The 12,500-nt window shown below is 46.7% G+C and overlaps 1 protein-coding gene across 1 annotated transcript; it reads right to left on the bottom strand.

Moving 5' to 3' along the window:
- Positions 1-3,869: 3,869 nt before the first annotated feature.
- spry4 (sprouty homolog 4 (Drosophila)) lies at positions 3,870-10,519 on the bottom strand. The gene is made up of 2 exons (XM_062537023.1): positions 10,360-10,519; positions 3,870-8,170 (listed from the first exon to the last, which is right to left on the bottom strand). Exon 2 carries the CDS (start codon positions 8,105-8,107, stop codon positions 6,989-6,991), a length of 1,119 nt encoding a protein of 372 aa, XP_062393007.1. The 5' UTR covers positions 8,108-8,170; positions 10,360-10,519; the 3' UTR covers positions 3,870-6,988.
- Between the last annotated feature and the right edge of the window lie 1,981 nt (positions 10,520-12,500).

Below are 12,500 nucleotides of genomic sequence, written 5' to 3'. Positions count from 1 at the left end.
CATCAGTGTGCATCAGTGTATGCAAAAAGACAGCTAGACAGTGACATATAGTGAGCATGGGAGTTAGCATGCTAATGTGTGAAAGAGTGTACACGTGGAGTGAGACGGTGTTGAAGGAAGAGAGATTGTGAGAATTTTTTGTCAATGAGAAAGACAGAGAGGATGGTGGTAGTGAATGTGTGTGTGTGTGTGTGTGTGTGTGTGTGTGTGTGTGTGTGTGTGTGTGTGGTGTGCATGTGCGTGTGTGCATGAGTGTGCGTGTGTGTGCGTGTGTGTGTGTGCATGAGTGTGCGTGAGTGTGTGTGTGTATGCTTGTGTGTGTATGCGTGTGTTAGGGTGGGGGGTTGGTGAGTACTGCACCAGATGTGCAGGGGAGTTTTGCAATATGTCATCTGCAGAAGGCTGTCTGCTGGAGGCCGGGCTGCATGGAAGAGTTCACTTAGGAAATGCTCTGACTGCTCCCAGACCCAGGGGCCCCGCACAGTGCAGAGCAGACCAGAGCAGAGCAGAGTAGCACAGCACAGCACAGCACAGCACAATACAGCACAGCACAATACAGCACAGCACAGCTCAGCACAATACAGCATAGCACAATACAGCACAACACAGCACAGCACAGCACAGCACAATACAGCACAATACAGCACAGCACAGCACAGCACAATACAGCACAGCACAGCACAGCACAGCACAGCTCAGCACAGCTCAGCACAGCTCAGCACAGCACAGCACAATACAGCACAGCACAGCACAGCACAGCTCAGCACAGCACAGCTCAGCACAGCATAGCCACGTGACCCAGCCAACACAGCAGGCCAGGCAGAGAGAGAGAGAGAGAGACAGAGACAGTGGATATGAAAGAAAAGAGAGAATGATGGAGACTGTGAATGAGCGTTGGAGAGAAAGGGGGAGAGAGAGAGAGGGAGAGAGAGAGCAGTGCATGGCTGCTACTGGTGCATGTTAATTGGTCCCACTCTGGCACCGGTCGAGCTGCGCGTTCCAGCTCTGCTGTCCAGTGAGTCGTTGAGGAGAAGGGTCCGTGCGTGTGGACTCGGAGGTGCCGTGCCGGACCACAGACAGCCACACGTGCAGCGCTGCGTCAGGTTGCTGAACCTCCTGTGAACACGATTTATGCCTCTTCCTCCTGGGTGTATACAGCCATCACGATGGGTATTGAAAATAAATATAGTTGTGTGATCGCTAAAACGGAGGTGAAGTTGAAGTTTACAAGTTGCAAAAACCGTCTGTCTGCACTAGTAAATTTCTTTTCACGAAAAAAGCTGTTGGGCCCCTGACGTTGGGCCCCAGTGTTCCCCGCTTTGTATGGGACTGGGGAACATAGGACCCTTTTTTTATCTTAAAAAGGGTCCTATGTTCCCCACTTTTCCCAAAAAGGGTCCTATGTTCCCCGGTATGTATTGCGACCGGGGAACATAGGACCCTTTCGGGGAAAACCGGGGAACATTGGACCCGGGGAACATAAGGATGACCCTGTTGTGTGTAAGTGGCATTGACTGCTTGACTAGTGGAGCTGCACATTGTATCAGTGTGCTTGTGAGACTGGCACTCATGAGCGAGGTCAGGGCTAGCCAACGCTAAACAACAACTCCACATGCATACTCCTAACTGCCTGTACACACAGGGTATTGTCTTGCAGCCGGGATGCCCTCCATGACATGAAAGCTAATACGCTAAAAGTTAAGAATTAGCCTTGGAAAGGCAATACAAGATGCAAAGAAAAGAAGATGAGGACAGATGGAGAGAGGAGATAGTGGGAGAGAGAGAAAGAGAGAGAGAGAGAGAGAGAGAAGGACGAGTGTGCACAGGATGTGCATGCTAATAGGGATGACCTCCCTGAGTTCAAACTGTAATGTGAGCTAGCAGCACAGGGCAGTAGAGAGGGGTGTGGCGACCTCATTTTAAAAGCATTGTGTGTGCGTGTGTGTGTGTGTGTGTGTGTGTGTGTGTGTGTGTGTATGTGTGTGGCTAATGCTAACATGAGCTCAACGCACCACTGGCAGCAGACACAGTTTAGGAAAAGAGTGTGTCCTTTCAGGGCTTGTTGTGTTGGGAGTTTGACAGGGATTTATTGCTTGACACTGGTTGAACTTCCTCCTGAGGAGGGTGACTTGATGTTTGTGTGCGAAGGAAGCCAACCCTCCCTCTGATGAGTATTTATGAGTATGTGGTTGCTTGTTGTACAGTATGTGTGCAAATTAGAATGCCTGTGTGTGTATGTGTGCGAGCGCGCGTGCGTGCATGAATGCATGAGTGCATGAGTGCGTGTGTGTATGAGTGCGTGTGTATGTGTGCATGCGAGCGTGCGTGTGTATGCCTGGCAGGATCTTTGTGCAGTCTGGATGAGTCTGGCGAGAAACACTCACATGTGAGAGCATGTGTATGTCACCTGGAGCAGGCAGATGACAGAAGAGCAGGCAAGTAAAAGTGTAAAGTGTGTTTGAGTGATTGTGTGTGTGTGTGTGTGTGTGTGTGTTTGAGTGATTGTGTGTGTGAGTGTGTGTGTGTGTGTGTTTTTGGGGGGGTTAATGCCTCCGGCTCAAGTGGAAGTTCAGTTCTGCCAGAGGGAAATGAGTTCAACAGTTGCATCTCCAGGTGCAGAACACACACACACACACACACACACACACACAAAGACACACACACAAGTGTGTGTGTGTGTGTGTGTGTGTGTGTGCACCTAATAAGGTGCGGAGGTGGGGAGGCCCAGGTGATATGGGAAGGCTGGGGTTTGGCTCCTCGCCGCCTCACTCACCCCACATGAAATGGCTCTTATTGGAACAACTTCTGACGTGTCTCCCCAAATATACACCTGTGCACACATAAAGCACACACACACACACACACACACACACACACACACACACACACACACACACACACACACACACACACATTCACCAGCATGAAGACACACATACATGCACATGCATGCACACACAGTCACACAGTGCTTTCACACACACACACACACACACACACACACACACACTCACACCACATGCACTCCGTCCAGCGCTGCCCCATGCGGTTCAGTCTGTTCAAACAACATCTGCGCTGTGTCCAGCGTTTGTTCAACTCGGCGTAATTCCTGTGTCACATATGCTGAAGTGTACGGACAGCTGAGAGGCTGAGTTGAATTATGTGGACCTCGGCTGCCCCCCCTCCACCCCTCTCTCCACCCCCACTCCTCCTCCAGGGTTATGAAAGCTGCAGCCTGCCTTAACCTATTCACACTGATTAGACACTCTCCAGGCCTCTAGGCTGCTCTGCCTCGGCCCCAGGTGTGAGGAACAAAAATAGTGGAGTGTGTGTGTGTGTGTGTGTGTGTTTTGGAGGGGGGTATTTGAAAGGAAGCGAAAATGAAAGGCTTTTGAGTATGACATGCATTTCAGATGAGCCCCTGTGATGATGATCGGCCTCAGAGCCTCGACTATATGTCTGATTTGTAGGTTTGCTTGTGTAGGTCCGTACTGTATGTGTTTTTCTGTCTGCCTGCTAATCTATCGGTCTCTCTCTCTGTGTGTGTGTGTGTGTGTGTGTGTGTGTGTGTGTACGATTGGGCTAACATCTTACTGGAGCCTCCAGGAATCACAGGTGCAAGAAGCATGTCATAACATGTGATATCATCATCCGATTGGTGGATGACACATGGGAGCACAAATGTGCATGTACTCCTTCCCTCTTCCCTCTCTCTCTCTCTCTCTTTCCCTAATTTTCTCATTCCCCCTCTCTGAGATTGACATACACATGAACTAAATTCACTTAATTCTAGTGTTAAAACTGTAATGATGAAGTGTGGTGAATAAAAGACAAAACAATGTTTTATATTTAACAATATATATTTCCAATTTCAATGTACATTCCGTTTTGACATAAGCTTTTATTCACAAACAAAAAGTAGGCATCTAAATAAATACTATATAAAATAGAACTTCAAAATAAATATATCTATACAGAGACATTTTATATGGGAGGTTTTGCTTTGTCATCTTAAAACAAAACGAAAAAGTATAGAGCTCTTTTCCCTCGACAATGCAAAGTTGAAAAAAAGAAAATAGAAAATGAAAGACAAAAAGAAGAATCCATGGAGCACGGACAAAGGAAGTGTTGCTTACTTGAGTGAATTAAAAAGCTCTCATTGGCTAAAACACTCCTAGCCAAAAGGCTGCACCACGGAACAGAAGGAGATGAAGTCACAGCATTCTGGCGAGGGGATGGAATGTTCCCTTCCTGTGGGGGAGCGATGATTGAGAGCGCGCTCAGAGGACCAGGGGAGCCAGTGGGCCGTCTCCCCCCGAGCCACAAAAAAAAGGAGAGCCAAAACGATAAACAGAAAAACAGGACAGAGAGAGAGAGAGAGAGGAAGAGAGAGACAGAAAGACGGACATTGAGCAGCTAAGAGATTCACTGGTGAATCAGATGGAATGGAATGTGGCTCGAGAGGGACGTTCAATCCCATCCAGAGGTTTTTGCCAGAGTTACGCAGCACAGCTGTACATGTCAATCAAGACAAGAGGATGTAGCATAAGATTCTTTTTTTGGCGGGGTGGGGTGGGGGTGGTGTTGCTCTGGGACTGCAGCAGTGACTAGTGAATGAGTGGCTGGATGTGGGACTGTTGGTAGCAGACATACTGGGGACTAAATGAGATCTCCAAACTAAAGGACAAGGTCCAAATGTTGGCACCTCACTCAAACAGGCCAGAGACACCATTAAGAGGTATTTTTTATTGCCTAGCTACACTTCTCCAAATCAAGTGCTTGTACTAAAAGACCTTTCCGTGCCCTCGTCTTTTCCATCACCCACAATCGTTAGCCAAAAAAATATATATATATTTATATAATCTATTTTTAACTCTCTATACATACATATATATGCATATATATGTATATAGATATATTCATATGTTTGTGTTTTAAAGAATCATTATTACACTGTACCATGCAATTTCCAGGACATTTTGAACTCACCTAAAGATTGCTAGATTCTTGGAACTATATACAACATGTAACCTGCATAGGTCTGTTTCTAATATTATCGACAGATTGTTGACATGTTAGCAACTTCCCTAACTATGCAAGCCTCACCACTTATCACTATTTTGGCACCTATCCACGGGTTTATCTGCAAAAAAAATGTAATTCTCCTTATACATTCAAGACTAAGAACAGTAGTGTTTCTTTTTTTTTTTTTCGTTATGTTTTCGGCTTTCGGTGCAACAAGACACGTGAGGACAGGAACATGTGCAGCGTCTGGTGCGTGTGGTGGTGGCAGAGTGATGACATTCGCATACAAAAAGGTGTGAAGCCAGACAGTCGATTGGCAGAGCCCCTTTTCTGCCGTTCAGGCATCCTAACAAAAATAAAGGTACAGTACCTTTTCAAACTTTTCATCTTTTGACTACCTGGTGCACAATGAAGATGTTTCTAAAAAAAAAAACACGTAGTGGAAGTGTACTCCTTTGGCAAATTCTCCGGAATACCATATAAGCCAATAACATACATTAGAAGAAAATAGATACAATTTTATGACACACACACACACACACACACACTAACTCACTCCCTCACACTCTTTCTTTCTCACTCTCTCACACACATACACAGCTGAGCAGCAAAAATATTAGATTATGTTTGGTATATATTAAGTGTAGTAGACTACAGGGGCAGGGGCTTCACGAACCGAGAGGGGATTGTTTGGCCATCATCTATAATACTGTGCTTTTGCCCATTATAAGGGGTATTGATTCTGCTAAAAAGTTAGTCTAAATGTTTGCTTGGTGGGTTTATTTTGTCAAAAGACCAGAGGGATCAGCTATCGTTGTGGCTTGCCTTCAAACTTAACGGAAGGTTAAGGCCTCAATCAATTATTAGCTTACAAATACCACCCCTCTCCTCAACCACCCAACTCTCAGAAATTCAGAATAGTTCTCCTTTATGTTGTTTCCTTTATGCAGAGCGTACTCAACCTGCATGTTGATCTGTTTCCTATGGTCAACGTGATCCCTGAGGTGGATCTGCAACATCTCACTAAAACATCTAGCTATCTGGTGTTTAACCTTTGACAAAGTTCACATCCGGACATGACATGCATTATCTAAGGGGAGGTGTCAATGCATGTTAATCATTATACAGAAATAAAATAACAAAGAAAAATAAAATCTTTTTTTTTTTTTAAATAGAGCCTCCTTTAAAGGGAATGTATCCCTGTCTTAGAACAGTATGGCCTATGACTACAACCTCCCTACTGGCTACGGATGACAACAGAAGATTCCAGCTTGCGTTAGATCTTTTGTCAAAACACAAGCTTCACAACACCCTAGCAGTGGAAGGTAGCACATGCTGTGATTGTAATATGTCATACACTATAAATTCACTTCTTTCTTTAGCTAAGTCAGACGCTATGTTTAAGCCACTGTACTTTTTTTCCTGTTACTTCTAGTGTGGGCAATACTTGTTTTTCTCCAGAATAAAAAAAAGAACAAAACACAAGTTTAAACGTTAAAGAAAGAAACTCGACTCCTATACCTGACACTATAGTGATACAAGTTGTGAGTAGGCTACTTTGATGTGTGGCCAAAAAGTATTAACAAGAGCTGTTAAGCCTTCTGGCGCTGAAAAACTAACAGCAACGGCCTCCCCCCACAGTTCTCATCTGCACTTGTAAAAACAGGACTGTGAAGTAAGCAAGTGTTTTTTGTTTTTTTTTGCCAGGCTAATCTATGCGATGTTGTCACTGCTCTTTTTGAGATGTCACACTATGACACTAGGAGTTGCATCCAGTCTGAATCCTTGTGAGTAAGTACCATGGTTAGAGGGCCTCCGCCAGCTTGGGGCGGAGAGGGTGGGGTAAGGGTGCGGGTGGCATTGTGGGTGGCACATATCCTCTCAGATCCTCCTCTGCCAATGCAGAGTCTGTCCACCATCGGCGCCGAACGTCTCAGGCATCCCCGCCACCTCCGGCTGGCCATCACGAAGCCTGCTTGTCCAAGGCGCTTCCCCCGTTTTTCCCCAGAATCCCGGCCACGCCGGCCTTGGCGAGGGCGGGCACCTTGCAGCGGCAGCCCGGGCGCCGGGCGCCGTCGTAGCACCTCTGCGAGAGCTTGGCGCAGCCCACGGCGGGCAGGTAGCAGAGCAGGCAGGGCAGCGCCACGGAGAGCGCCGCCATGAAGGACCAGCGGGCGCAGCGGTGGGCGGGCGCGCACGAGCACGGCCGGTCGGCGCAGGCGCCCTCGCCGGCGTCGTCCTCGTCCTCGGCGCAGTGGTAGAAGACGCCCTTGACCAGGCACATGCAGGTGGCGGCGTCCACCAGGCTCTGGGCCGAGCACAGGCACGCCTGGCCGCACACCCAGCAGGAGGGCAGCGCCCGCGGGAGCGTGCACTCGGTGCAGCGGCACTTGGCGCAGCGCTCGCACAGCAGCAGGTGCTTGGCCTCGGCGGGCAGCAGGGCGCCCGGGCCGCCCGGCTTCAGGTCCGCGCCGGGCTTGGCGCCGCCGGGCAGCTTGGCCTGGAAGCCGCCGCCGCCGCCACTGCCAGGGACGCGGCCCAGAGTGGAAGCGTTCGCCACAGTGACAGCAGCGGCCGGGAGGGAGGAGGAGGAGGAGGAGGAGGAGGAGGAGGTGGAGGTGGAGATGGAGGAGGCGGTCGTGGTGGTGGTGGTGGTGGTGGCGGAGTCCAGCACTGGGGTGGGGGCGGCGTGGTCCAGCAGGCGCTGGTCGGAGGAAGTGCTGCTGCTGGAGCTGATGGAGCTGGGCCGGCCGCTGAAGCTGATCCACGGGTGGGTGGAGTCCTGCGTGTGCGGGTGGTGGTGGTGGTGATGGTGGTGGTGGTGGTGTTGGTGCGGCTGCGGGTGGGCATCGGTCGGCCGGCTGGCGGCCAGGTGCTTGGGCTGCATGTGCGGCTGTTGGCACACGATGGCCGCCGGGCTGTCGATGTAGTCGTTCTCCACGTGCGAGGACTTCATCTGGTCGATGGGGTAGATGGTGAGCGGGTGCTGCAGCCGGCCGTAGGGCACGCGGCTGTCCAGCAAGGGCTGGACCATGATGGAGGACGAGACGCCGGGGATGTGGTGGGGGACTCTGGACTCCATGGGGCTCCGAGCGCTGTCCCTCGCACGGCCAACGGAGAGCTGCGCGGCACCTGGCGGTCAGTGCTGGGGAGAGAACAGAGCTGCGGTCAGCTGACCACCTCCAAAAGGAACACAGGTAGGCCGTAACAGTCTGCCTGGTCTCAACTTAGGGTTAATTGCAACTATCTGAGATGTGAGGAAAAACTTTTACCTCTGTTACATGTCAAATGTCTACAATACCACTTATTTTTCTTTGGATATCAGATCTAACATTTGCAATTATTATTTGCAAAACCAGTTTTGTAGGTGTAAAATTAGGCCTAGTCTAGATCAATTTATAGAATGAAAGCTGCTGTCAGCAATGTTAGCATTTCTTGCTAACCACTGCCAGACCTAGTCACTTAGTCCATCCCCTCCCTTCTTCGCAGTGTACAAACACAATGATTGGCAAGTAGGGATGCCTGTCTTTTTGGATGTTTCCTGATTGGTTTGTACCACTTGAATAGAGTTGTTTTTTTACTGGTGGTTACAGAGACAAGGAAAGTCCCAGTGACATCCTTTATTCCTCAGAGCAAATATTTCATGGCAGCTATCATGTTAAGATAACCTAAAAAATCACTTATAGCAACTTTGAGATCCCACAAAATTACGAGAATACCCAAATCGTTACAATCCTAATCAAATGGTTAGCCCTTCCAAACAAAACCATTTCTCAGCCACCATCCATATGCAGCCAGCATTCAAGTAAAAATAGTAAAACATGTTTGCCAAGTGACTGAAGTCCATTTTAGGATCCAAAACCACGGAGAGGTACTTCAAGGCAACACTGTGGACTGGCTACCATGTGGACACAGACCACTGAAGATAACTGAACTGAAGGCAGGCGACCAACATGCTTGAATGACTCATACTCTGACTTAGAGAGTTATCTAATTGCAGAAGGAATATTTTCAAACACTTAATCTCACCGACTCTCAATCATGCACAACTGAAACGGGTAAACATGACAATAAATATGTTAATGTACAATTAATAGATTATTACCATGAAGTTAATTTCTCTTTAATTTGCGCACCTCATACAATAGGCTACATGTTAGGCGTAGGGAGCACGCTTTTAAAACTTTGACATTCGAATTATCACCAGACATTTTCATTGCATCTTCCAAGTGATTGAAAAACGAATTATTGTCCACTGTATATTTCAAATCAAGCTATCGTCAAATTTAGGCTACCTGTAAATCTTGTACCGTCACAAACATAGGCCTAGATATCATTAAACATGAATAATCTTTTACAAAAAGACAGACGTCTTCCAGGGCATATAACTTTATTTCAAAAACGTTGAGATTAGAAATCACAATTTAGTCTGTTATGCCATGTCAGCGTGCACGGCCTTATCGGCAGACTGGTGAGATCTGTTAACTTCAGATACTGCGATTTAACCACTAGAAAGGATAAACCTGTTGCGACATAGCCTATTTTGGCAGACGTACAGGCTGTGAATACAACCAGCTCTCGGTAACATTAGAGCTTTTACGCTATAGATGTTGACGGCGCTTTCTCCCCCCTACGATCTCACGGGTTCAGAAGCGTACTGTCGGTGAGAGAGGCGTCATTGGTATACTGTCATGCCCCTGTATCATATCGATAAATGCGCGTTGTAATTCGGAGTTGTGAGTAATTTCGACTCATGTGAGGAGGCTATACGTTCTTCTGAGTGCGTTGAAGACGGTGGTCTTATAAACGGTGCGCATAATTGATCAGATATACTGTAAATCGATTATTTAATAGACTTATTATCTGTCTCTATTACGTCTAGATTTCCTACAGAAAATGATATCACCCTCTGACCTCTGCTCATGGTAAACGCAAAATCTGCTGCACAGAAGCGTAGCGCAATGGTCCGCGATACAACGCGAGCAGCCAACTGCCCATAAAAATGGCACCAGCATGTCCGTCACCAACACGTCGTCTAGCAAAGCTTTCGATCTTCGTCGAAAGAACCGAAGAGTAGCATTGAAAGTAAGCTATTTTCATGTTGTATGCCAATTCCAGTCGTTCGCCCTAACCGCACAACCTTGTTACAGTCGGATCCGTGGTTGAGAATTGACACAGAGAATAAAAACAGGTCCAGCTCATTGCAAAAGAACGATGAACAGATAGATCAGCATATTCACGTTAGACTAACACCAAAAAATAAGCTTGAGAAGATTTATCAGCAAATAAATTCACCTCTCAAATGTACAGCAAATAAGCATTTCGGAAACTTACCAGTTTAAAGAAATAAGGCATTTCCCTGTTTCTTGAATGCAGCGTCTTAGTGTATATTCCAAAGATATAGATCCAAGGTAAAACCGTGTGAGGGGGGAAAAACCTTGACCACAATCCGTTCGAAGTGCACTGCAGTGGGGACGCTGGGTTTTTGATACGATGTTGCAACTACATGAGGAAAATGGCTTTTTATGAATGGGAGGGTGAGACACGTACTGCGCAGATGCCTTGACAGATTTTTTTGTGAATGGGAGGGCAGTGGAACTCACAGCGCAAATGCAGCGGTTACTTTTTTATGAATGGGAGGACTCCGAATTTCATTGCGCAAGCGTGTAACCAGAATTTCATGAATGGAAGAATGGGAGGCTTTTCGTCACAAGGGCAATGTCGGAGAGGATTACATGAATGAACCAGCTCTGCGCCTCACGCCATGCTGCTTATTTATGTATGTGCTAGCCCACTCATTCATTCAGTCAGACCCTCACTGAGCCCCGCGATCCAAATAAGCGTTTTGGTTTTTTTCACATGATTATTTTTGTGAACAATTGCTACATGGAACACAATGTAGGCTAATTGAAGAAATAGCAATTATGAGATATGTTTCACTTCAATTATTTGATTATTGATACATGTCTGCGACTATTTACAGTCCAAAAGACGTATTTATACCACATACGTTGAGGGGTAAACCCAATCAGCATCTTACTCAGAACAGTTTTCATGATTGAGGTCTAGGCTACTCGAATATTGAATCAGGAATGGCGTTCCTTTCAGAATGTTGTATGTAAATAAGGATAGCAAATGCCAAGCAGTGCGATTCAGTTAACAAAAGAGAGAAGAAGCAGAGAGATTGAATTATATAACATTCACAAAGCCATGAGACTCAAGCAGTGAACCCAGATGGTGTTGGCTACATTTCGTCACTGCTAGTTGCCTATTAGTTCAACCATGGATTAATCTTTAAACTCTGCGTTGGCTGCACTTCATACTCGCAGTGAAAAACACGGCCAAGAAAACAACTTCTGTTATGACTTGACCAACATAAATTATCTTTACTGGTCTACGTCGACTTTGCTTTTTTGAAAGACGTATGGAAAAAGGTTCACAGCGAGCCTATTGAGCTGGCTAGCTGTAAAACGCGCGTTTATGATGTTCCGCAGTGAAACGCAAGCAGCAGGGTCCACAAAAGAACAGGATGTTGTTGATTTGTAACGAAACCACACGAAGGAAATGAGTGTGAATTTCCTTTTTAACATCCCACTGTCTGCGCTGCCCCCACAGAGTTCTCCCGGCCCGAGGCTTGACTAATGCTGTCAAAGGTTAATGGTGGGCACCTACATTAGGGCTCATTTCCATGACAACATTGCCTTCCTTTTAAAGAGAAATTTGAATTATTTCCAGGCTGCAATCTAAAGAAAGCCTTTGTGTTCCCTTGAAACTGTTACAGCATTTAGAGGATGCTGATGATTCTCACAAATAGTTTATACTTTCGGTCATATAATGGACAATAAGATAAATCCTAGAACTACAACTCAGAAAATATAGGACCAAGCGTGCGCTGTATAAATGTCTCTGGCTTTTAAAGCAACTGACTGGAGAAGCTGTGACCTACTATTAATGCTCTGTTTTCTATTCAGCGAAATGACCTCCAACTGGAAATGGGATTAGCCTTCCGGAAATAAAGGCTCCTTTCTCAGGGCCAGCACACAGAGCCATCACACTGTGCGAGCTACAGAAATCTCTCCCCTTGGCCCCGTGCACTCACAGCTTTCTTTTCTCTCCAGCTCATCGCCATCCTCTCCCACAACTTTTGAAAATGGCGTCATATTCCACCGCCATAGCCGTGTGCACGATGTGCAGGGATGCTCTGTTAATCAGGAAAATGGTGGAAGTGTTAAAGATGAACGCGTCCTTAGCCAGTAGCACATTCCCCATTTCTTCGTCATGACTCTCCCCTGCTTTTTTTTGTGACTTGACCTTGTGTGAAACAGTTTGAGATGGACTTAGTCAAACAGACCCCATGTTCAGAATGAAATGGTTCTTTTTTCTTCCTTTGAAAGTTCATTCAACTTTTTTATACCCCTTTTTTAGTCTCAATTTACACTGCATCAAAGATCCCATCTGCACTAGAATTTGTTCTA

Source organism: Sardina pilchardus, chromosome 5 (assembly GCF_963854185.1).
Source record: "Sardina pilchardus chromosome 5, fSarPil1.1, whole genome shotgun sequence".
NCBI classification, from domain to species: Eukaryota; Metazoa; Chordata; class Actinopteri; order Clupeiformes; family Clupeidae; genus Sardina; species Sardina pilchardus.
This window is presented reverse-complemented; position numbering and strand designations above follow the sequence as displayed.